The 24,130-nt window shown below is 40.9% G+C and overlaps 3 protein-coding genes across 6 annotated transcripts; all 3 read right to left on the reverse strand.

The window, feature by feature from the left end:
- Window positions 1–260: 260 nt before the first annotated feature.
- On the reverse strand, window positions 261–4,384 carry zgc:92907 (uncharacterized protein LOC436733 homolog). The gene is made up of 6 exons (XM_061287543.1): window positions 4,174–4,384; window positions 3,689–3,851; window positions 2,724–2,862; window positions 1,888–1,995; window positions 1,631–1,720; window positions 261–1,306 (listed from the first exon to the last, which is right to left on the reverse strand). The coding sequence occupies exons 1-6, from the start codon at window positions 4,252–4,254 to the stop codon at window positions 1,267–1,269; spliced, it is 621 nt and encodes a 206-aa protein (XP_061143527.1). The 5' UTR covers window positions 4,255–4,384; the 3' UTR covers window positions 261–1,266.
- A 967-nt stretch (window positions 4,385–5,351) lies between these two features.
- Window positions 5,352–9,879, reverse strand: rap2c (RAP2C, member of RAS oncogene family). Of its 2 annotated transcripts, none has more exons than XM_061284164.1 (3): window positions 8,913–9,879; window positions 7,908–8,220; window positions 5,352–6,693 (listed from the first exon to the last, which is right to left on the reverse strand). In XM_061284164.1, exons 1-2 carry the CDS (start codon window positions 9,183–9,185, stop codon window positions 7,942–7,944), a joined length of 552 nt encoding a protein of 183 aa, XP_061140148.1. In that variant the 5' UTR covers window positions 9,186–9,879; the 3' UTR covers window positions 5,352–6,693; window positions 7,908–7,941. The 2 variants fall into 2 exon arrangements, with proteins under 2 accessions (XP_061140148.1, XP_061140139.1); XM_061284155.1 differs by having other exon boundaries at window positions 7,935–8,220; window positions 8,913–9,877.
- A 670-nt stretch (window positions 9,880–10,549) lies between these two features.
- Window positions 10,550–23,851, reverse strand: mbnl3 (muscleblind-like splicing regulator 3). 3 transcript variants are annotated; one of them, XM_061275843.1, is made up of 7 exons: window positions 22,826–23,849; window positions 18,035–18,199; window positions 17,259–17,462; window positions 16,969–17,193; window positions 16,412–16,559; window positions 16,011–16,111; window positions 10,550–15,457 (listed from the first exon to the last, which is right to left on the reverse strand). In XM_061275843.1, exons 1-7 carry the CDS (start codon window positions 22,997–22,999, stop codon window positions 15,440–15,442), a joined length of 1,035 nt encoding a protein of 344 aa, XP_061131827.1. In that variant the 5' UTR covers window positions 23,000–23,849; the 3' UTR covers window positions 10,550–15,439. The 3 variants fall into 3 exon arrangements, with proteins under 3 accessions (XP_061131827.1, XP_061131836.1, XP_061131844.1); XM_061275852.1 differs by having other exon boundaries at window positions 10,550–15,460; window positions 22,826–23,847; XM_061275860.1 differs by lacking the exon at window positions 16,011–16,111 and having other exon boundaries at window positions 10,550–15,460; window positions 22,826–23,851.
- Window positions 23,852–24,130: the final 279 nt, after the last annotated feature.

The following is a 24,130-nucleotide window of genomic DNA, read 5'->3' on the forward strand; positions in this document are numbered from 1 at the left end:
GACTGCATAATTTCAAAGTTACCAGATTAATGACATACCCACAGATGTGGCAAAAGTAGACTCTGGTAAAAGGACTAATTCTACTCCTGTACTTATAGAAGTACAAATACAAGCATCATTTTAACATTTGTGCCTGCTTTTAATATTCTCCTCTAACAATAAATCTCAATGCAAGGCAGAAGTAGGCAAAAGTGAAGAACCTGCAGGGTCATAAGAGGAAGTGCTTATGTTAAACTAAAAAAAAAGGAAGAAAAACAACATAAAAAAAAATCCATTTATTATAAATAACAGTACAGCCGTACAGTAAGCCTTCAACTCCTGTCATTGTGCCCCCCCCCCCAAATAAAAGTGTGTGTGTGTACATAGAGTTTAAATTTCGTTGTACATGTGTGACAATGACAATAAAGATCTATTCTATTCTAGTTGCTTCGTACAACCAACTCACTGTCTGGCAGCAATGCAAAATGTCAAAAGAAGCGCAATGGAAGGAGGGGAAAAAACAAAATAGCCGTCACGCACGACAGCGTGAGAGAAAGAGCGAGTGTCCACCTTTATTAAATTACTTGAGGCTTTGCGCAAACATCATGTGGATCCTATTGAACAGGCTGGCAGAACCGGTCTGAACAAGCAGACGGCTAACAATCAGTTAGGAGCCATCTGCTAGCTAGGTGGGGGTGGGACTCAAGTGCTTAATATTATTATTCTCTGTGCTGAATTAAGAGAGTTGGAAATATCTCAATCAAAGCCATACGTAAGCAAAATGTGAGCATTTCTCTTCCTTGCGATCATCATCAGCAAAAGCCTGATCAACAGTTGTCTTAAAAAAAAAAAAAAATTGAGCGACATGATACCCCCAACATGCACATTTCTGTTAGCCCGTCCAATAATGTTTTCTGCTATCTATTAACATGCTCGCAAACCTTTGTTAGACAAAATAATATGAGTAATGTTTACTTTTGGGATGTATCAGTTTTACAATCAACTTCAACTGGAGGCAAGCACATCGTGCCTCTCATTTGTACAGGATAAAGAAGTCTCTTTTTCCTCTAAGTGATGTTAAATGATTAGGGCGAGAATAAGAACACGCACTAACCAATACTTTAAAAGTGTGTTTTCAATAAGCCTAAATCTTTAAAGGGTGTTGGTATGGTAAAACCAGCAATTATTTTTTTTATAATGTGGTCACTACAGTATATGATGCATTGCCAAGCAAAGGTTGACTGACTGTATGTGTATTTTTACATGCTGAGAAGTGTAGGAAGTGATCTATGAGTATGATGCTTCATTGCCTTTACTGGTGCGAGGTCTGCAAAACATACAAGACTGAGGTGACATTGATAGCGCATAGACAAAACAGACTGAATTGCACTTTGGCCCACATACACAAGATGGAGCACTAGATTGATTAAAAATTAAACTAAATAAAACTGCTGTTCCTTGGTGAGGATATGAAAATAAAGGAGAAATACCGCAACACTTCCCAGTAGTACTCATAACATGTTTGTGGCATGCTTCTGTCAAAATACTCCAGGAACAACGTCACCGAGCAATCGTGTCGCTTAGCATAAGCTAACAATGGCAACTATTGCTAATGTGTATACCCATCAAAAATCATTGCAGATTGGCTTACCTTTCAGATTTGACATGATACCAAGGCACTCGTAATGGGATGCGTTTGTTTCTGCTGTCACTTGAAAGTGGCACGGGATCTTCACCCAGCCTAGCAGATTATGTCATAGACGAGGAAACTCAGTGTGAGAGGGCAGTTGGTGTGTAATTCAGCCCTACTATTAGGAAAAATATGGGTGGGCATGAATTCCAGAGACCCAAGCAAATATGATTTTTTTTTTCATATTTGGTCCAAATTAAAGTGACACAAAGATTTACTTGAGTCCAAGTGCTTTGTCCATAAAGTCTGCAAATTTCTTTGGCTGACCCGGCACAAAAGGCTGAAGGACGGAAAGGTCCATGTTCTTCAGGGTTTCTGTCAGCGTTCTGCGAGAGGAAGAGGGGGAAAAAAAAGGTTTCACTCAATTTAATCATCCCTCTGTACAATCTAGTCCCGGGGTTCTCATTAAAAAAAAACACAAAGTACACAAACAGAACAAAGACAATTAAAAAAAAAAAAAAAGCCAATAATCACAATGTATTTTTTGTATTTCTTGCCTTGTTTAAGGTCAATTTAACATAATAATATTTTGACTATTTGAAAAAAGAAACAACTTTATACTTGTTTGATTAGATTTGTTTCTTTTTCTTGAGACAATTATTAACTTTCTGATTTTTTTTCCTTCAAAGATACGCAACATTCAAATTTCTTTGCATTCTACGCTCCTCTTCTAAAATACTATAAAAAATAAGACAATGTTTAAAAACATTGAAAATGTAAAAAGTATGACATCAGCGAATGGGATTCTGCCAGCTACCCAAATCAGAATGACTTCTTTTTGGCCGAATTTGGAGGTTAAACTTACTACATGCTAACGTGATAACAAATCTTGCTGTCTTTCACCATTATAAAATAATACCGAACTGTTTTTGCTATCTCATCATGTTATCCTACAGCATAATCTGCTTTTATTTTATTTTTGCGGTACTCTGTCGAAAAGGTTTGACACCTCTGCTTTATGTTTAATTTGCACCAGTGTGTCCCTGGAATTTTTTTTTTCCCCCTCTGGACCCAAATACGTTTGAGAACCCCTCCCCAGGTCTACATTACATACAGGCAAGTGCAGTAGAGCAAGTGCGAGTCCTTGTGCAGCTGTCGGGCCAGTTCCACCTGGTGGTTGTCCATCAGCTTGTCATTGACCACCACCAGCAGGGCTTTGCCAGCGCCCAGTGCTTCCAAGCAACTTCCGGCCCCTGACAGAAACAAGATCCACATTCCTTAACGTGTCCACGAGCCCATCTGCAAATTCCCGGTTTCACTTCACATGTCGACGTGTTTTAATGGGTGTGTGAACGTTCAAAAAAAACAAAAAAAACATCCAAAAGGTAGACATGGACGTGTGTAAAGTTGGAAATTGAGTCTGAAGAATTACTTTCAAACTTGGTGACTTTTTTTTTTTTTTTTTTTTTTTTACACAGTCCTCACCACCCTTGAACACCTGCACTCACGGTCACAACACACACTTTCAACTACCCACGGTGGCACAAATGCTGTTTATACCAAACTGTGCAGACAAACAATCTTAGAGTATCAGGTGTCAGGATTTGTGACATTTTGTCATTCCTGTGACCCAGAATTCACATGATTCCGTGATTTACCATTTTATCTTCATCTTCTACTTAAAGGTCACACTGATATCTAATCCAAAGCAATACAATTCTGCCATCTACTGGCCTTTGTTCATTATTACAGTTATATAGAGGCAGGAATTGCACACATAAGATAGGCGGGACACTATTTAAAAATGAAGTATTGATAATCATATTACTGGCAGAAATACAGGACCCCAAACATATTATTTGCTCAGGGCCTAATGGAGGTGTGGAGGCTGGCTAAAGCCATAAAAAGATGCTAAAACAATAGAAGAGCAAGATAATCATTTAGATTTTTTCCCCCACCTTTACAACGTCACAAATTCTTTTTATATCCACTCGTAGTTACACTTGCATTTGCTTGAAATTCCGAAGGCAACTGAGTAAAATGTATTCAAACAGAAAACGAGCATTAGCGAGTACTTGCCCGCATGACTGACGATGAGATCTGCCTGTTCCATGTCCCTGGCTATGGAGTCCTTGAAGCGAAAAACCTCCATGGTGACGTGCGGAAAGTTCTTAGGATCCGGCAGAACGGCACCTCTTCCCACCTGGAGAACCAAACGTTCATAGCCGCGATGCTTTAATGCCTGGTAGAAGAAAAATAACCACTGGTTTATTCACTTGAAATACAATCAACCTGGATAGTCATAACAATCACAAATTTGCCAAAGCCGTGTCTAATATAAAACTAGGGCTTTGGTGTCATCTCGTGGCATGTATAAAAATTACAATGTGCTATTTGTGGCAAGACTTAATAAAAGTTCACTCCAATTTCATTATTCTGAATGAAGTTAGTGACCAAAACAGCAGTGTTAAATCTGAGCACAACCTAATAAAACAGTTTGTAATTTTGTGCTGCAACATACGTATTCGATAAACGGCTTTTGCGGTGCACCAAATTATTATCACCTTAATGGCCTCAATGGAGGTGATTTCCTTGATGAGGTCGTCAAAGCTTGTCGTGCCCACAGTAACAAACACAGATTTCATGTCTGCTCACGGCGTGATCTTCTACGCGGACTTGGCCATTCCAGATCTTTTTTTTTTCTGTCTTATGTCTCAGTTGGCAGGGCAGAAGCCAAGTCGTGGCGTGAATATGACCATCACTTCCGTATTTACCTCTGACGTCACAGCTTTAAGATAAAGAGAAAACATGCACTGCCTCTAACGGTTGGAGGTTAAACTGCAATATTTTTTAGAAATGAAGCGTTTAAATGCTAATTACTTATTATACTTATTCGATTAACTTTTTTCCAACAAGAGATTAGTGCAATAGTACACATTTCCTCCACACTAGTAAGAAAAGTCAGTGCGGTAGTAAGAAATAAGAGTCTTGTGTAGAAGTATTTTAACAGTCACAGTTACTAGTCAGCTACAAATCTGTATTTGGTACCAGGATATTGAATCAATGCTCAAACAGCTTCTTATAATTTGATACCTCTGATATATCCAGTTCAGCTCTGGCATACCAATAAATCTTTAACATGCATGCTACCAGTGACATCAAGTTCTGCTAGTTAAGATCTGTCACAACACTGTTAGTACCAAAAGCATGCACGTCAACAAGTTAAGTTAGTATAATGTAGTTAACATCCTACAAGTATGCCAAGGTTGTCCTACTATTTTAAAGAGTGTACCAGTAAATTAATTGCTGTATGCAATAAAAACATTTTTAATTTTTTTTTTTAGAAAAAGGCTAAATGCGGTTAGTGCAAGCGTGTCAAACTTATTTTTGCTGCGGGCCGCATCATAGTTTCCTTCGGAGGGCCATTAAAATTATCAACCCAAATAAATGTATGAACATCTCATATGAGTATTTATAGTGTTAGCTACGCAACAAACTAATTTTCCAAACAGAGACTAATAAAACGGATCAAATATTTAAACACTATGAATGGCAATAAAATTTGCTGGCAATATTATTTTTTTAAAAATGAAAAGTATTTGTTATCTTAGTATTGACAAATGAATCCGATGCACAATTTGTCCTTGCGTGCATTGTAAATTTACGTAGCGGGCCACATCTGGCACCCGAGCCTTGACTTTGACACCTGTGTGTTAGTGGAAGAAAAACCAAGACACAGAGATGCATCAGAAATTATTTTTAAGGCTCTGTTAAATTCTCATCTTAATATAAAAACAAACAATATATACCTTTGTAGCCTGATGTCACCAAAGCAAAAACCTAGTATCAAATCAAAATGTTTAAAACTGGCTAATCACATCATAAGTTTTTAATAAATATGATACTATTAAGAGGGGAAAAAACAAAGCAACGTTAAATCTGTTTAACAATTTGCAGCTAGACTTATTGAATGACAAAAGGTCAAGTGGAAATAATGAAAAGACAAAATATGCATGTGGACAAGTGTGCTTGCGTTGGTCCTTCTGCCGCCGCCGAGACGCTGGGAAAAAAAGCGTACGGGGGAGACAGGTGTCCATCCATATGATCCACACACACGTATTACTGAGACTCCAGTCAGTCATTCAAATTCAGCTAAATCGCCGCATCAAACATGGATTTGAACATTTAACAACGGACTTTACTGCAAAAAAAAAATGCCTTGGTACAATGCAGTCAACCATCCTGTCAACACTTTGTGAAACTAAAAAAAGGAATTTAAACAAAAAAGTGAGCAATATACTGGAAGTGGAACTTAAGTGTCCGTGCTTAAAATTCAAAATGTTTCCTGAAGACGAATTACTTCAGACTCCCCTAAAACCAATGACATATGGAAAGCCATTGTGAGCATTTTATTTTTTAATATACTTGATATCCAGCTTAAGATCCAGTCATTTGATGAATATGCAAAAGTCGACCAACTAATAAGCAGACATTTCAATATTACTAGTTAACTGTCTTACTAGTGAAGATGAAGAGAGGCAAAATTACTAGAAGACATTTTTTGTAATTAGTAGGGTCCAGGAGACTATTACGAGTGGGCCGAATGTTGACAAGGAGCGTGCTAGTGCACGTACCTTAAGCTGGATGTAAAGAATGTTAAAAAGAAATGCCCAAACGGCATCCCATAGTGACGCAATACAAGTTTTAATAATAAGAAAGTATATAATGGCGATTAAAGCAGCTTTAAAAAAGGAGCTGCTGACTCACAAACACTTGTTGGTTATTACATTTTTCTGACTAAAAGGAAGGAAGGGAAGGAAGGAGATCGGCAGGGGACGAAATTCACGAGCACTTGACTACGTGGCAAGTCTCTCCGTGGTCCTTTCAAGGCTTTTCGAGTGGCGGCACAACCCAAATGTCCCTCTGAAAATCGGGATATCAAAAATAGGAGTCTCGGCTGGTGGTTACGCCTGCATTAAGATATCAGGGAACCTTCAAACTGAGCGGCCATGTTGTGCAGGGGCTGGCGATTCTGGGTGCCCCCACTTCCTTTCGCCCCACCCCGCTGATCTGACAAACTGCATCTGGAAAGACACACACAAAATCCACTAGTCAGCAAGACTGTATAAAAACATGTTTTAAGAAACTGTCTTAGGGCACATACACCGGAATTGAGTTTAAATATTTTGCAAAAGACTTGAAGGTCCAAGTACAGCGATGACTTAACTCCCATGACACTACCCATAAATCTGAAATGATCTTTCTTCATTGAAATGAATGACAATGCCATTAATCTTTAGCAGCCTCCTGAATAAAACAAAAAAAAGTTCAGAACTACTATTTTACGTGACAAAAATCTATAGTAATGATATTAAAGCTGCAATCAACGATTATTTCAATAATTGAGTAATCCGTGATTTTTTTTTTTTTATTGAATCAAGGAATGAGCTACAAAACCTGTCAACCTGTTCATAATCAGAACATTATTTTAAATTGACAATTCAAGAAAAGAACAAATATAAATTGACCAAATATAAATTGACTATCAAAAAAAAAAAAAAACTAGGATAAGAATTGTCAATTACTTTGATAATCGATTCCTGTATTGTCTGGAGTTATTTTAAATTTGACTGGTCCTGTGCCTTTTACTCAGGTGCAAATTATACATATTAAAATGAAAGCGGCTGGCAAATATGGGTGCCAAATAAATTTGAAGAATGAAGAGATTTCATTGTTGGGAATAAATAAATAAAAAATTCCCGGAACAAATTAGAATTCAGGTAAGCTATGTTTCAGTTTCAGAAAATAGATTGCTGCTGCGCTGCATCAATGTCACTTCCTGGTTTGGAACGTCATTTCTTATTCAGGACGTGGTGTTTTTCCTCTTTAAACTGTCTGCTTCGCTCTTTTGCTCGAACCACCGAGCGGCGTCGTTTGTGGTTCGCCCCCCGTCGAACATCCATCCTAAATGCTTTCGCCCACTCGTCCTTCTCGCTACATCTCTTGTCGCTGGAGCAGTCATCTGATGGTCTCATTTCTACTTTTGTCAAACCGGAGCGTCCATTTTGTTTTTTTATACACAGTGAACGTGCACAAATTTGGCTAAAGGAAGATTAATATAAAACTATTGATTTGGCGCCATCTTAAAGCCAATGAGTGAGAGGTTCAAATCTGTCTGAAGACAAATCAAATAACATTTTTTTTGAGTACATCTATGATTAAGTCACCAATATCACTTTACTAGGCTGAAATCTCTCAGGTGGAATAGAATCTATGCAGATACTTTTAAGGGACGTACCCGCGCCGAGTGCATGAGCATCCGTACCTCTTCCTCACTGTACCACACAGGCGGTGCAGCATTGCTCCTGTTTCTCGGGCAGCGTAGAATAGTTCATCTGGCGCACAATCTCAGCAAACAGCTCGTCCACCATGGTCTTGCTCTTGGCCGAGGTCTCGATGAAGGGGCAACCCCACTCCTGGGCCAGGGCGCGGCCGTCAGAGCCCGCCACCTCACGCTCTGACTCCAGGTCCACTTTGTTACCCACCAGGATCAGCGGCACCTTCTCGAAGCGTTTCACTCGCACAATTTGGTCTCGCATGGGTCGGATGTCCTCAAAGGAGGAAGAGGAAGTGAAAAGTAAATTTGGGCAATTCAAATGACAAAAGGTGAAAGAAATATTTATACATGCTAATTTCATCTCAGGTTTTTCAAACATATCATCCCTAATGAATGTGATTCACTTAGCAGTCAAATAAAAAAAATGTTCAATTCAAAACCAGTAAGACCAGAAGTGTCAAACTCAAGGCCTGGTCAGGGGCCAGATACAGTTTGTCACATCATCTTATGGGGCCCACAATGACAAATTGAAAACTTCATGTGTCAACACTAAAATTGCAAATTTTCTACAGTTTTTTAAAACAAATACACACTTTTATTGCTATGCAGTTATTCAAGTATTTGAGCAGTTTTTAACTTATTTCTGATTCCAAAATTTGTCATTCATCAGTTTGTTGTGTAGCCTATACTGCATATCATTTTCGATGGAAAATATGATGACGAGGCGGCCATCAACAAAAATAAGTTTGACACCCCTGAGTAAGACTAATGTTCTTTTCATTTGATGGGGCACTTTGGGCATATCTAATACATTGAAGGTAGGACTATACCCGGCGGTTCTCTTTAGCAAGTCTAGTTCTTCATGTTTTGATGGTCTGTCAATTTCACAGATTTGTTCCTATCACAAATGGACCAGGAATGTGTCCCCTGCGATAAATATGGAGTAGGAGGGTCGTCCTTTCTTACCTGGAAAGACTGCTGGTTAACCAGGCTGTAGACCAGGATGAAGCCCTGCCCGTTCTTGATGTACAAGTCCCGCATGGAGGCAAACTGCTCGGTGCCCGCAGTGTCCAAGATTTCCAGTACAGACGGGGACGAGTCCACCTCGATCTCTTTTCTGTAAAAGTCCTCGATGGTGGGATCGTACTTCTCGATGAAGGTGCCGGTGACGAACTGGACGGTCAGCGCCGACTTGCCGACGCCGCCGCTGCCCAGCACGACCACTTTGTACTCCTTCATTGGTGGTGGACTGAGGCGAAGCTAACTTGGAGCGGCTAACGGATTAGCTTCGCGACGCCCCGAAACATTGACGGGCCCTTTGCACCCCTATTCTTTTGTCAAAAACCAGGCCGAGACAACGATATCAAACGTCGTCTATTTGTGGGTATAATAAACTCGATGGGTCATAACTGCCACCAGTTGAGGATGAAAAACTCGGCGTGTAAAGGGGGAGAAAAGTTGCTACCCTCTCCGCTTCACTCCGCCTGTTAGCTAGCTCGACGGTGGCTAAATCTCCGCGGTCCCATACCCGGGCTCGTCGGGGGTCCGACCCAGTTACGAAGAGGCACTGTCGGGGATGTGTCGTCGAGTGACGCACGCCGCGTACCGCATACTATTTTGGCGTCACCATTCGGCTGACGGCGGTGCCCCTCAACCCGGCGTGTCCGTCCGTCCGTCCGACGGCCGGGGCCTGCTTGTATTTCCGGGGCTGCCGTCCACCTTTGACGGACTCCGTGTGTGTTACCGACGCGCTCCCGGCTGATTTGCAGCGGAGAGTTAAACGCAGAGGCTCCGAAAGGCAGGTTTGGATTTACAGCGGAAAGCCCTCCATCTGTCTATCGTGCTCATCTTTCTTCGTGAGGTCGGTAGGGAAGCTGGAGCCTATCCCGACTGACTCTGGAAGGAAGGCGGGGTACACCCCGAAATGGTCGCCAGCCAATCACAGGCATCAGTATAACCCCGAAACATGTTATAATTAGAGCATAAAAGCTTTGATTTAATATTTGTCAATTAATGATATCCATGTGCTTTTGTGGATCCTTTTAAATGTTTTGACATTCTTGTATGTCCCAAAGTAGAAGCTAGTATCATTCATATTGTAATGGGAGTTTAAGACACTGAAAACAAGCATTAACAATACTCTATATGGATTTGGAAAAAAAATACACAGAATACTAAAACTGATAAAACTAAAAAAAATATCCCAAATTTTCCATTCATTCTTATGTATTAAGATGCACAATGGTAAATATTGAATCGCTATAACATTCACAATTCCAGTCATAATAATCGGGCCCAAAATTAGGCCGATCATATGAATGTCTACCCCTGTTTAAGTTGATTAATATTATATACTATATAATATATATAGTTAGAGCCATATATATATATATATATATATATATATATATATACAAAAAACTAAGAAAAGCTTCAGGCAATCAGTCCTTTCACTGATATTGTCGGTAGTCTCCAAAGGGGGCAGTGGGCATGGCAGTGGGCATGGGTATATATATATATATATATATATATATATATATAATACCTAGATTTGGTCACTCACAAACATACAAAAGAAGTGGCACAAACAATGGACACCACCCTGAGATCACAATGTGTATTTATTAAAGGTCAAACAGAAAGTGCAGAATAATAGGCACGGTACCTTCGTCATAATAACAATCATAACAACAATGTATACAATTGACAAGTAGCGTGGCATGTAAAAAGCACAAGAAGAAGAAACAGAGGCAAACAATAAACAGCAGTTTTTCCTGGTATATGGCTTATTCTCAAACTTCCCAACTACAACTTGGTATGTTCCTTGAATATTTTGGACACAAGTATCAAAATAAACAGACAATATGAACAGAAAACCACTACTGTGTCCTAAAGGCACACATAGTTCTGCGTGCTACTACTTTGTCTCAGTCGCAGGACAAGTTTGACATACTATTAGGACAACTATGCTATCAGTGAGGCAAAACGACACTAGTTGACTAGTCTGTGTACTACTAGTGAAGCACAGGACGTTAACGGTAATGGTAGAATTTTATATCATAGTAGAACTACTAAACTAATAGCAGCCAATTATCAACTCGTGAAGTTTTGCTGCACTAATAGCACAAGGTTCTACAAGTATGTCAAAGTTGAACTACTAGTTAAAGTCCATACACTTGTATGCACTCATTAGTAAAAAAAATTCAGCGCAATGGTAGAATGACTGTGTCTTAGTAGGTATGTTTTCCCCACCAATGCAGTGGGACATTTCGGCACACCAGTAGAACTAGGGTGGGCGATTAAAATGATTAGCGATTCAGTAATCTTTTTCTGTCACTACTAGTGGCATGCTTGTCCTACTAGTACATGGACACTCAGCTGATATCAAGTGCATCGGGACAAATCAGTACATTAGTAGAGACCACGAGTTGCTGTATAACATTTCTGCTCAATAACAGGCCATTTGTCTACTAGTAGGGTTCAGTAGGCTACTAGTGCATGACATGCCTATAATTTGGACCTAGTAGTATTACTAGCACAGCAGTCATTTATCAGTAAGGTTTAATTGGGCACAAGAGGTCAAAAGTGGAACTAGTGGTAGAAAAAAGATTATTAGTAAGGCACAGTCATTGTACTAGTTCACTAAAAAGTCTTCTTATTGAGTACAAAGGGTGGACTAGTTTCTAGTGGTGTTACTAATTTAGCACAGTTGTTTACATGGGGTACCAGTTTAATTGTATGGTGTACCAGCAGGCATTAGTCATCCAAAAATCCGTACTACTAGTAAGACACCGTTGTTCTACTAGTGCACTATGCTGTCTTATTTATGAGGACAAGCAGCTTACTTAACCTGGGCCTCAAAGATACGGGCTAAATGATCAAATGGCTTTCCATCCCTTCCCTGTCAGCACTAGTGTTCATATGTTGGAGGGCTGTGAAACAATTCATCAGGATGACTCACTCTAGCCGGGGGCAGCGCTATTGAAACAAAACAGCTGGCTGCAGGAGCAAAAAAAGAAAGAGCGGACATCTAAACGCTGCGACTGTGGCAAAAACGCAGAGTAAAATTCAAAGTTTTGGGAGAACGTGCTCAATTTAGTGTTTCTGACGCCCCCAATCTAGTGATGTCGTTGATATGGACTAATATCAACAGTCTCTCGGGAGTCCTCCACTAGCCACCCGCCAGCAACAGCTACCAAGGGATCCTATGAGGCAAATTATCAACACGTTGGCCGTGCATGCAATGAATTTCAGATAGTTTGCTGGCTACATCCTGGCCTAAAGATGTTTTCCGTACGTCTATTTACACAGATTCTGACTTTAGGTTAGCATACATAAGTGGGAGGCTACCAAATAAAGCACATATTCGAGTTATGTTGCTGCTGTCAAATGCCCACCCCCACCAAATAGTTAGGAGTCATTCATTAAATAATCAAGGCATTAAAGAAAATACAAATATTTACCGTAATTAGAACTTTACTTATGCGCTAGCATAGATTAGCAATAGGCTACAACAGGTCCAATTTACATTTTAGTCATATTGCTAGAGACACAACAGTCGTTGAGTTTTCAAATTCCTCTCAATTATTTGACACCGACGTAGGATTTGATTCAAATTTAACAGCCTCTTTTAAATAATAAAAAAAAAAAAAGCATTACATAAGTCCAAAAATAATACACACTTAAAGAAAAGAATATTAAGTAAAAGCGTTCCACTGTACTCAATAGACGTACAGTAATATTAACAATACACTGGTTGACGATTATTTTAGACGCTTTTGTCTAAATTTATTCAAAATAAACATTTGGAGGGATAGTCAGACAGTTCTCTAATATATACATAAGTGCAAACAAGGTGAAGGTCACACATTCGTAGAGGGTGGACATCGGCCAGCACAGCGAGCGACCCCTACCCCCCAAAAAAGAAGACTTGTGGACTGTCTGTCACCACTGTTTATATTTTTGTTTTTTAAACAAAAATAAAGTATTGACTTCAAAAATCCCCATTAGCTCCCTGATACATCGACCAATGCCATATAAATAAAATTAAATCATCTTTTCTGCGTGGCAACAAAGTGATTTCGTAAATCTATGTCAGCATTTTTTACAGGGCCACTATTCGCATCCAAGGGTTGGATACATTCACCAAAACAGAGACATGATTTATTAAAACGCCTCCTATGCCGTTCATCATCACATACTAACCTACCACACTGACACTCAATAAAACAGCACAGCTGCCTTAAAAAGTGTTCTCATGTAATGCGTGACAACAAAATCCAACATTTTATCTTAAAGTATAGGGACAATGAATCCATTTGAAAGAGGCACGTTACAATTTAGATTGAAGGGATTTTGCAAGCTACAATTGACACACAATGTCCACCCAACTAAAATAATTCCTTTGCAAATTTTGTTCATCTTTAAAGTCTTTTGACAAAACGATGGGATCTTGTTTCAAGTTTCAAGCGCCCTTTGAGGGCCATCAAACACAGGAATGGATTCTATGATGTCAAACATTAAACCCCAAAACTTTTTAAACAGAACGAAAATGACATTTAAAAAGTGAATATGTACATTTGAATCCAGCATTGCATTAAATGGTGCAGTTCCTTGCATATAATAGTGGATGACTTTGGCCCGATTGAAGTGTTTGCATTCAGTCTAACGTCAGCATGGTAAAGTCACTTTTTTTTTTTTTGTCTTGAGATCAAAATGTAGCTTTTACAATCTTCATTGAACACAAAACCGTTGCCATAATGTCACCCGTGTGATCAGTTAATTGATGATGATTGAATGATTCAGTATTCTATTGTGTATATAGTAGGATATGTTTATAGATAGACTGAGTGAAACACAAACGTTACTGTGAATGGCTTTTTTTTTTTTTTTTTTTTAGCTGTACACAACTATAATGGACGCTTTTTTCAACATAACTTTCCCGTAGGAAAATAGAACCAATCCACTTAAACTGGTCCAACTGTCCAGGCAATGTTGGAAGTAACATGTCAACATTCTTAACTGCCTTTCAAGTATAAAACCAACAACAATAATAATAATGCAATAAAAGTCTAACACAATCATTTCTGCACCTGCCATCATTTTTTACGACTACAGTAGTTATCATTTATATGTGATCTATTATGATCAAATTCTTTTCTATTCATCTTAGTTATTTTTTTTATACAACAGGGGTTTGAGCACCACCGTCATACAGGGTAAATACTTTTTTTCATAATTGATAATCTCTCGATATCATGGCTTTGTACCAATCCCATACACTTTCGTTTTTTTTTTTTTTTTTTAAATATATGACAGTGAGCGTGTGTTCCCTGAACATTGTTTTGCGTTTGCATGACGTCTCCTCTGCAGCTAAAATTAAAATCCCAATGAAGTCAACATTATAAGCACAAGTGAATATCGCACAAATGAAACGTAGAAGGATTTACACGCAAGGCCATCCGCAAACACATTGTGATAGTTTGTCAGAAGTCTGTCATTCAACTCGACTCCATCTTCCCTCCGTTGGTTATCAACATTCACAAGGTTGGCTTTGAGATGAGTCTAACTATCCTTTCCTCTTCTTTGTCTGTGTCTTATATTTTGTTGAGCTACCAAGAACCAGAGTGGGCTAACGCCATTGTTGTCATATTCAGATGAATACTGGTCAAAATCAAGTTTTCAAGTCCACAATTGCTATTAGCGCGTTTCTGAAGCTACCAGTGAAACACTGGGCCAACTTTCATTTCCGTAGCTTCAAAAGTGAGCTTCCAAGATTTGTAGACGAATCAAAAGAAAGTAGGCGTTTGCTATTTAGTGGTGATTAGTGGGATAACAACCGCAAAGTACAGTTGATATTTTTTTACCCCCAATATTTATTTATATGATATTTTAATGTTTTCCCCACATTTACCCCTCATTTTTTTAAGGAGAAGGAGCAGTTTTTTATCACTTCTGATCGAGATGATACTATGACATTGAAGATGATGACAGTCCCTTGGTCGTGGATTACAATGTCACAATATGATCTCATATGAATATATAAAATGGTCAGTCCAAAATTATAATGTAAAATGTAAGAACAAGAACCATTTCTGTCAAAAAATGATAAATTATTAAAAAAAAAAAAAAAATCAATGTCCACCACCATAAAACTTTAAATCCCTTTCCTGCAAAAAAACAAAAATGGACTTAGCCAACTCTTGTTCCGGCTCAGTTAGCATGCACATCTGGTGCACTTTTAAGGTGTCGGTTATTATGGCTGAGAAGAAGGTGGCGTCCCTTGGGCGCAACCTCTAAAGTTGGCGTGCAGTTAAAGAGGCACACATTTGTCTTTTATTTTTTTTGGAGGGGTTGGGTAGGGCCTTAAGTAGCATTTGGAGAAAGGCTTACTGAATCCAAGGCCACGAGAGCCCCCATCAGCAGTTTGGGAACAGGATACAGGTGGGCCTCCATATTCATGGGGATGCACTGGAGCTCCACCGGATCGGGAGTCACAAGTTCAGAAAGCTCTACTGGGAGACACAAAGAGGAGAGAAGTTGTTATTCCTTAAATATAGAAAAGGTGCAAAAAGGCACAACTGAGGAGCTAGCTGTTGCTATTTAACGTGTGTTCAGCTAAACACGCGCACATCCATGGTCAGTGGTTAGCTAACATTATTGTGGCTTGTACTTAGCATTAGCAAGATGGACACGTTTTCTGTTTTATCTAACGTCTGAATAATGGTAAGATGAGGAGGAAGCAATAAAAGAAGGCCGGATGGGACGGCCAGTAGCACTCGTATGATCAAATGACACATTAAGTGAATATTTAGACAAACTTCTAACACAGCTAACATTTTGTTCCAAACCACTAAGTATAACGTTAACTTAGTCCTCACTGAATGAGGACGACGTAAAATGGATGTAGTACATGAAACTACAATTCCCCAGTCATTCCTTCCTATATACATACGTACATCCTAAGAGTTCAAAAAAATATGAAGATATGAAATGAAAAGGAATAAATGCTTGAAGGGCTTTCCATACTAAAGAGTCGAATTAAAAGACAAGACAAGGGCAAACCTGATCGGAGGTGGCGGATTCAGTGAAAGGAACATCGGCGACTGCGCTGGAGGCCGACGAAACGGCGGAGGAGGAGGCGGGGGCGCCGTGCATCATGGTAACTTTTATTCAGGCAGACAAGAAGATGAGGATGAGGGGAGGAACAGGAATGAGACGGTTACCATGGCAACAGGTGACGCCACATTGGCAGGATGATTTTAGGCGTATCGCCGGACATGCAAACAAAATAAAAGCCAAAGTATTAAGTTTAGCAACAAATAGTCATACAATGTGATCAGACGGCAATATCTGACAATTGTATTCAAAATGGACTACGAGTTACATGTTTGATCGGCGTAGGGATTGTGAGGGGGAAATAAAATGCCTTTTTTGAGAGGCCTGCGCCGGAGCTGCTCACTCACCAGTGGGGATGAAGGCCGGCTGCTGCAGCTGCATGCTGGCAAGGGCCTGCTGGTAGTGGAACATGTTTGGGTTGAAGACGGGGGCGCCGTTGCTCTTGTCCAACATTTGCCTCTTTGGTAGCGACTGCACGCCTCCTGCCGGAACACCCTGACCACACCCACCGCGGAGCATCATTAGAGTTGCTCCACTTTCAAAATCATATGAATGAATGGTGATGGAAAAGTTCTTGGTATTTGAATGAACAATGCATAATCCTCTTTTGATGTACTTGTTAGTTTCAAAGTAAACCTTCAATGGAGTGAATGTAAAATATACGCTTATGTTTAAAAAAAAAAAAAACCTGGCCACCAGAGGACGCTGCAGTGTGATATTAGCGCTCATGTGACCTCAACTGACTTTAGGGATAAGGCTAGAATTAAAACAGGCAGATGTGATAAAAATGTTTTTTCTATATGCATTTCTTTTATGTGTAGCAGCACATTGTCACGGGGTTTGAATCTAATCGCACTGACAAACTGAGCCCCTAAATAGCGCTCTCCTTATGGTGTTGACTCACCAAGGCGGCAGAAGCCGTATTGTGTCCAGCCTTGATCCTGGCCTGCAGGTGAGTAGGAGGGTGAAAGTATTTGCACTTGTCCCGGCCGCAGCGTCCCTTCACGTAGTCCATGCAAACGATTACACAGTTCTCATTGCAATCCACCATGGCGGCCTCTAGGGGGTGCGCATAGCGACAGTCGCTCTCCCCGCGAGTGCAGTTCCCACGCTGGAATTCGCGACAAACCTGCGACAAACCACGACCCGTGTTTACCTTTCAATGTGCGCCAAAGGAACACATCGGTGCCATACCTCCAGCTTATCGGTGCGGGAGTGTTTGGGCGGGGCCGCAGCATTGCCCATGGCAGACAGGCCGGTTGGACTTCCGGGGACCAGCAGGGAAGTGCTGGGCAGCAGGTCAGGCATCAAGCCCATGCTCGGGCCCATGTGGTTTAGGTAGGGACTAAATGGCATACTGGGACTATTCGCCAGCGAGGGAGTCACAGAGAACGTTGTCTGTGGGTTCGAGAAAACAACGTTTGTTACATCACTGCCTCACGATATTTACTGAGGCAATTAACATATTGTACAGCCCAAACTCTTACAGCATTACCACCAAACAAAAATGTCACAAAGAGGATATTCTTTATAGTGGCACCTTGACATAAGAGTGCCGTAACTTAAGAGTTTTTTAAGTATACAGTGAACCTCTGTTGCAGTAAATGGCATATTTTGCAAATGTTTTTACAGTAGACAACATTCAAATACATTTGAACACTTTCAGTGTCGTAAAATGTTGCGCCACACTGGGCAGCACTGAGCGCCACTGTAAAATACGGAGTGTAAACATTTGCAGATGTAATAATCGTTCTCGCAGAGACTGCGGTATGATTGATGTCATAGCAATGCTAATATCCATTAGCTCATCCAGAGTGATTTGCATTATATGCTAGCATTACCATCACAAATGATTTTTTTCCGTATTTAGACTTTCACTTATGTCAGGTGGGTTTGCCCATATCCAATGAGATAAAAGGGTTAATGCCAGAACATTTTGAGAAATAAGAATGTCGTATTTGGGGACGCACCATAGGCTGCAGTTGCGCTCCAGGTAGCATGAAGTGCATCTGTTGAGCCAACATGGCGGCAGCGGCCTTCTGCTGGATCAGGTTGTTCCTGCCGTTAATCTCCAGCTGGGTTTTGAGGTGTGGCGGAGGATGCAGGTATTTGCAGTTCTCTCGCGCGCAGCGGCCCTGAATAAAAGAACAGGAAAAGCGACACACTGATGAGCCTCCAAACACGAGACCATAAATTGCTTTATGGAACATTATGGCCACCGCAAAAGATAAACACGACCGGGGCAGATTTGATTTCAAGCATCAAATTGCTCAAACTACCTCGAAGCAATAGGAGCACTTGTGTCGTCAATCTTGGAAATCTTAACAGAATAACTTAAAGGGTTAATGCCCAGTTGGTGTTCCTTGTCAAAAGTGAAAAGATCCTTTTACCCGTCACACTTTAACAAGTGTAAATTTATCAAAACATACTTTTTAAAAGTATTCCTTAGCTTTTGGTGTCAAACACTGGGATACTATCTAGTACCAACTTCACGTTGAGGTTTAAAAACAAAGACTGTTTTGCTCAGTTGTTCAAATAAAAGGCAGTGCACTTACGTCAAACTATTTGTTACTCGTAGATTAAGTCTACTGTAAAACGTACACATTAAAGCAAATTAAACTTCTGAACACCAAAATGTAATCAAACAATTTCATTTTGTCTAATGTGAGTCCGCTAGCTTAATGCTAACATGAGGAAACCATTGACAGCTACCAGAAATGAGCTTCTACTTCTACACACACACACACAAGTGCCAAATATGCACACAAACACAACAACAAATAAATAAATCTGTGACTCACCCGGACATCAATAATTATAAAACTTGCCATTTCATGATCATCACAAAACAGAACGATTTGTTAGCTAAGCGTCAAGTGGGTTTTAAATACAGGGTGGCATTTTGTAAGTTCTGCTAAAATTAAGCACTAATGAGGTCTCCAAGGATCTTGTGCTGGATAATTTATGAACAATGCGCCAGCCGTCTCCAAAATTGTACATGGTCAGATGCATTTGGAAAGGTTATGGTTGAGCAAAGAACAATTGCGGCCATGTACTGCTGGGGAAAAAAAAAGTCAATCTTTTTAATTACTGGAGCACTCACTGGCATCATTGGTGAACTTGACTCAGGTGACCTCAGGTGACCTTAGCTCAGAGGTACGGTAAACAATGACTTGGTCACCAGCCAATCTCAGGGCACATATAGCTTATTTGCACCACTGGGAACTTTGCCGTAAACGTTTGACCCCTATGTACATGATGTGATGTCATAAATACCTGTCAGCAGTAAAACTTTATAGAAATTTTTGAGTGTGGCAGGGCAACAAGAACAGCAGCCTAATCAGAATTCTACGAATAAAATCACAACAACAACAAAAAAGACTCCAATACATGTATTCATTTTGAACTATGCGAAAATATTTGCCGCAGTTTGTGAAATTTCCCTCGTAGCCAACAAGCTGAACAAACAAGACTGATGAGATAAAAGTTGGAGAATGGAAACAAATGGTCACATCTCAGCGCTCCGTGTTGTCAAACCATCTTTTATTGCACCTCAAGTTTAATATGTGTCAGACGTTGGGGCAAAAGGTACCACTTTTGTTGCACAGACTCTTGTTGCGGAGAATTAAGCTATAGTATAGTTTCTCAATTGCATTCAATTAAATTCTATACTAATCCCTTACCATTCCATTTTTTATGTTCTTGAGCCTGTCTGTTTTAAGTTTTCCCTGAGCCTGCAGATATGGTTATTTAAATTTCCAGGAACTCAGTTGTATCACATGATCGGGCAAGTAGCCACAAGTTAGTGCAAATGCCCCAGCAAACGCTAAACAAAGCACACAACGAGACACTGAAAAGTTGAAGAGTCTGCCGGGGAATCTCCGCCACCTTGTGGCTACTTGTTTGGTCATATGATACAACGTTCAAAATATTGAGTTCCTGGAAATCCCAATAACACCCAACATTTCAAGACACAATCATATCTGCGGGCGCAGCGAGCACTTAAATCAGACAGGAGGTGCAAACACATTAAACAGGAAGGGTAAACCAATTTTGTAAATTCCTCGTTCCACGAGGCAGGCCTCCAACGCGTCCTCCTGGCGTTCTGCGCAAAACGGCAGCAGGCCTCTTGCTGCCCTCCATGCCAACAATACCGAGGCAGACTGTTGCTCAGTGCTAAAAACAGCCGTGCCACTCAGGATGATCAAACTATCCAATGGCTACGCACTCCTGTGCTGTTGCTAGGCCCCCCTCTACACTGCCTTCTCCATCTCTGCTGCTCTGGATGACATAACGTGAAAAAATGGACTAATAATGCATTCAAACTCAATAAGCAAGGAGACAGCGGCGGCTGCGAGCTGAGATGCTACACCATTCCACTCGTCAGGCTCGCACTTTTCCTTTGCAGCAGGAAACCAAACGTCCCGCAAAGGCACACTTTGAACACAAGCTGGGCAGAAATTGTATTATCGGACACCCTGCATGCAAAATGAATAATTATATTGTAATCATCCTTGAGAATACAAGACTTGCCTATGATAAATGTTTTATATTGTTTTCTTTTGCATGTGTTGCTGCTCCTGTGCTCTGTGTGTAAAGTAGCAGTTAGCTAATTGCATTTAGCCTGTCCATGGCATCTTGCATATTTTAGCATCAAGCTAGCAAATGTTCATGAAACAGCTACACATTTTGGTGTTTTTGATTGTGAGCTGTCCTTGTATGTGCTGCTGGTCTAAACGCGCTAAAGTGGCAGTTGTTGAAGGTTTGGTTGGAATTACCATAAACATTGATGCTAATTTCCGTTAGCTCATCTACGTAAGACATTGCATTATACATATGCATACATAGTATATCCAAACAAACAAGAACTATTTTATTTCGAAACCAATTCTGATTATTATTCTTATTACCGTAATTTTCGGACTATAAGTTGCGTTTTTTTTCATAGTTTGGGTGGGGGGGGTGGCGACTTATACTCAAGAGCGACTTATATACATATATGTTTTTTTTTTCTTCACTTTTTTGGGCATTTTATGGCTTGTGCGACTTATACTCCGGTGCGACTTATAGTCCGAAAATTACGGTAATGAGGTACAATATTTTCTGTACATAAAAAAAATCAATGTGCACTATAATTCACACTTTTTTTTTTTTAACATGATGCCGTTTGCAAATACCTTTTTCCTGTCTTACCTGCTTTATTTTAATTCCAATTCTTTTATTATTTTTGCTGAGGTCGCCTTTTTAAGAAAACTTTTTTTTTCATTCATAGGTTGACGCAAACAACTTGGTGTCCATTTAAATTCTAATTGTGGCACTGAAGCTTGCACATCCTTGCAACAACTTAATGTGCACGTTTTGCCCAAATGGTATTGAATGTGGATGTATGCATATGCGGCTGTAACATATGAGGGCGCCGAATAAAGGGAAAGCTTGAACCTCAAACCACGATGCAGCCGCAAATGTCTCCACTGACCAAGTCATCGCCCAGTCATTGAAAACCTGAAAGCAGTAAAACATTTTCCAACGCTTTGGGTTGCGGCTGTGTGGGAAAGGCGTGTGAGTCACAAGCGCCGTTGCGATGAGAATTGAGGATGCACAGGCCCACGTAAGAACATGATTCACTATTTGACGCTAAATGTATTTTGGCACACAAATTATTCATGACAAATGAAGTATCATAATTCTTGTAACCTATTATCCAACTAAAGGACAATTTCCTGATCATACTAGCATAAGAGCGCTAGGTGTTTTCCAAAATTCAGTTTTGGCCGACACCCATGCACACTTAAGGAGACTCTCCTCGGCTCATATTCGCCAGCACATTCCTAGGCCAGGCGCGAGCAAATGAGTCGACGTGATAAAAAAGACACACCTGAATGTGGCACTTGGAGGAGAGCCAAACTGAAGATGCCCAAGGATTGTAGGATGGACCTGTTTGATTGTATTGGTGGTCCAATTCAAATGTTCAGTTTTCAGCAAGATAAAACTTCTGAACTCACTTCAACATACATTTGTGACGAGAGAGAGAGAGAGAAAGAGAGAACGAGAGAAAGAGAGAGAGACTTTATTGATCCCCATTAGGAAATTCAGGTTTCCAGCAGCATTCATACCAGATGGCGGCAAAGCACTTTATCTGTCTAAATAAAACACCTCCACTCATATTGCCTGGCATTACAGTGCCACAAGATTATAGAAATTAGTAGTGGTGCCACTCAATTCACTTTAACAAAGTGCCACTACAAGGTGTCAAAGCACTACATTTTGTAGATGAACCCCCTCAACTCACACAATAGGGGAATGGTACCAAGCTGGGCCACAAATAACTACAATCTGCGAATGAATGATGCCAATTAAAATATAAGGGAGGGGGGTTTAACCCATAATTATGATTGCCACAAGTAAAGAAATTGCCTTGGAGTAAAATGGGAAACCCCATCCCGCCCCAAAAAGAAAACAATAATTGCGTTTACTGTAGTTCCCTGTCACCAAGAACGTAAATGGGTGCTGCAAAGCACACATTTTGTCCAAACGCAACACAACTCATGCCAACCTGGAACCTGGGCACAAAATATAAAATGGTTTACGTGTTAGGATTTTTCCACGCTCTGCAACGGATTAAAGGTGAAGTAATACCTAAGCCAACGTAGCTAGCAAACCAGATGGTTAAACGAAAACCACCTGCCAAAGGTAAACAGCGAGGCACCTGCAGGTCAACCCGAGTGACAGCGCAAATATTTTGCTGTCCGCAGCTCGTTTACCTTGAGCGAGTCGAAGCAGGCGATGACTCTGCCGTTGTCCACATGACAGCTACGCGACGGGTGGGCAAACTTGCAATCGGCGTCCGAGCGCGAGCAGGTGCCTCTCTGGTACTCGCGGCACACTTCCAGGGTCAGCCATTTGGTGTCCCGGCCCAGGCTCACACTCACCGCCATGACCGAGCAAACTCACTTGGAGCAACTGGAAACGACGATGCGCGGATGGAAAATGTCCGCGGGGATTTCTGTGCTGTGTTTTATTGGCTCTTCCTGGGAAAAGTAACAGCTGAAGTTGGACAGGGATGAGATAGCAGAGTCCATGGGGGGGGCGAATAAACTAAACTACTCGGGGGATATCATGTGTGGCATAGTGGAGAGGGGATGTGGAGGTGGGGTGCCAGTGCCAGGCCCACCCTGCGTCGCTACTCCATTCACGTCAACATGCTGAGACAGAAGCAGTCACCGCAGTGCGCGTTTGTCCCAAAAAGTCACTTGGCAGGTCCGCGTCCTTGAAACGTCCAAGACAAATAGGTGCAGCTTGTTCAAATGGAGTCTGCATTCCAGGCTAGCGGGCACCGTGACGCCCTCATCCAGGGGGAAAAAAAAAGGGTATAAAACGACTCCTCACGTCCCACTTCCACGTCTTACTTTAGGCCCGTTTGCATATGTTCCTTCCTGGTCTCCGTGGCTTAATAAACGGCCCGAAAAACGCGTTGGCTAACAGAAGAAATGGAGCACTGCCAGCTAAAGATTGTGCGGCGTTGAAGGCGGAAGAGAAGGAGGGTGCTGATGAGGACCACGAGGTAGGAAGGGGAGGAAAGAAACAAGCGACGACAAACAGACAAGGAGGGGACCTGCCGAACGAAAGAGGGAGGGCGGCAGGAATAAACAGGAAAGGCGGCGGCGACTGTATGCCTTCATTCAGCCAGTGAGAGAGAGAGCGAGAGAGAGAGAGCGAGAGAAAGAGAGAGAGAGAGAGAAAGAGAGAGAGAAAAAATATTCGGCCCACCAGGGAATCTAACGTGGCTCGTGACGATAGATAACACATTCACTGCTAGTTCGCAATATAACTGTTGTTCCTCGTTTGTCCACTGGAGGGCCCAAGCACAACCACTTGCTTGACATTCTGAAATTGTCTGTATACTGTATGTCAGGGGTTTTCAACTGGTTTGGACCAAGGGACAAACATAATGAAGAAGCAACTCAGGGACCAATGCTTTGGGGGATTATTATTTTATTTTGCACCCAAGGAGGATAGAGCTATACAGGCTATTTATTTGCGTCTTTATGTCTCTTTTAGGAATCTCA

The sequence above is a fragment of the Syngnathus typhle genome, linkage group LG1 (assembly GCF_033458585.1).
Source record: "Syngnathus typhle isolate RoL2023-S1 ecotype Sweden linkage group LG1, RoL_Styp_1.0, whole genome shotgun sequence".
Taxonomy (NCBI): domain Eukaryota; kingdom Metazoa; phylum Chordata; class Actinopteri; order Syngnathiformes; family Syngnathidae; genus Syngnathus; species Syngnathus typhle.

Excerpts from the sequence above, each read along its gene's own strand:
- zgc:92907 (XM_061287543.1), bottom strand. The coding sequence starts at position 4,254 with ATGAAATCTGTGTTTGTTACTGTGGGCACGACAAGCTTTGACGACCTC. Across the intron at positions 1,996-2,723 it reads TTGCTCTACTGCACTTGCCT|AACGCTGACAGAAACCCTGA; the intron begins GTATGTAATGTA and ends TTCCTCTCGCAG. Across the intron at positions 1,721-1,887 it reads GACAAAGCACTTGGACTCAA|GCTGGGTGAAGATCCCGTGC; the intron begins GTAAATCTTTGT and ends ATAATCTGCTAG.
- rap2c (XM_061284164.1), bottom strand. The coding sequence starts at position 9,185 with ATGAAGGAGTACAAAGTGGTCGTGCTGGGCAGCGGCGGCGTCGGCAAG. Across the intron at positions 8,221-8,912 it reads TTAACCAGCAGTCTTTCCAG|GACATCCGACCCATGCGAGA; the intron begins GTAAGAAAGGAC and ends TCCTCCTTTGAG.
- mbnl3 (XM_061275860.1), bottom strand. The coding sequence starts at position 22,999 with ATGGCGGTGAGTGTGAGCCTGGGCCGGGACACCAAATGGCTGACCCTG. Across the intron at positions 17,463-18,034 it reads GAGCGCAACTGCAGCCTATG|ACAACGTTCTCTGTGACTCC; the intron begins GTGCGTCCCCAA and ends TCGAACCCACAG. Across the intron at positions 16,560-16,968 it reads ATACGGCTTCTGCCGCCTTG|GGTGTTCCGGCAGGAGGCGT; the intron begins GTGAGTCAACAC and ends GGGTGTGGTCAG.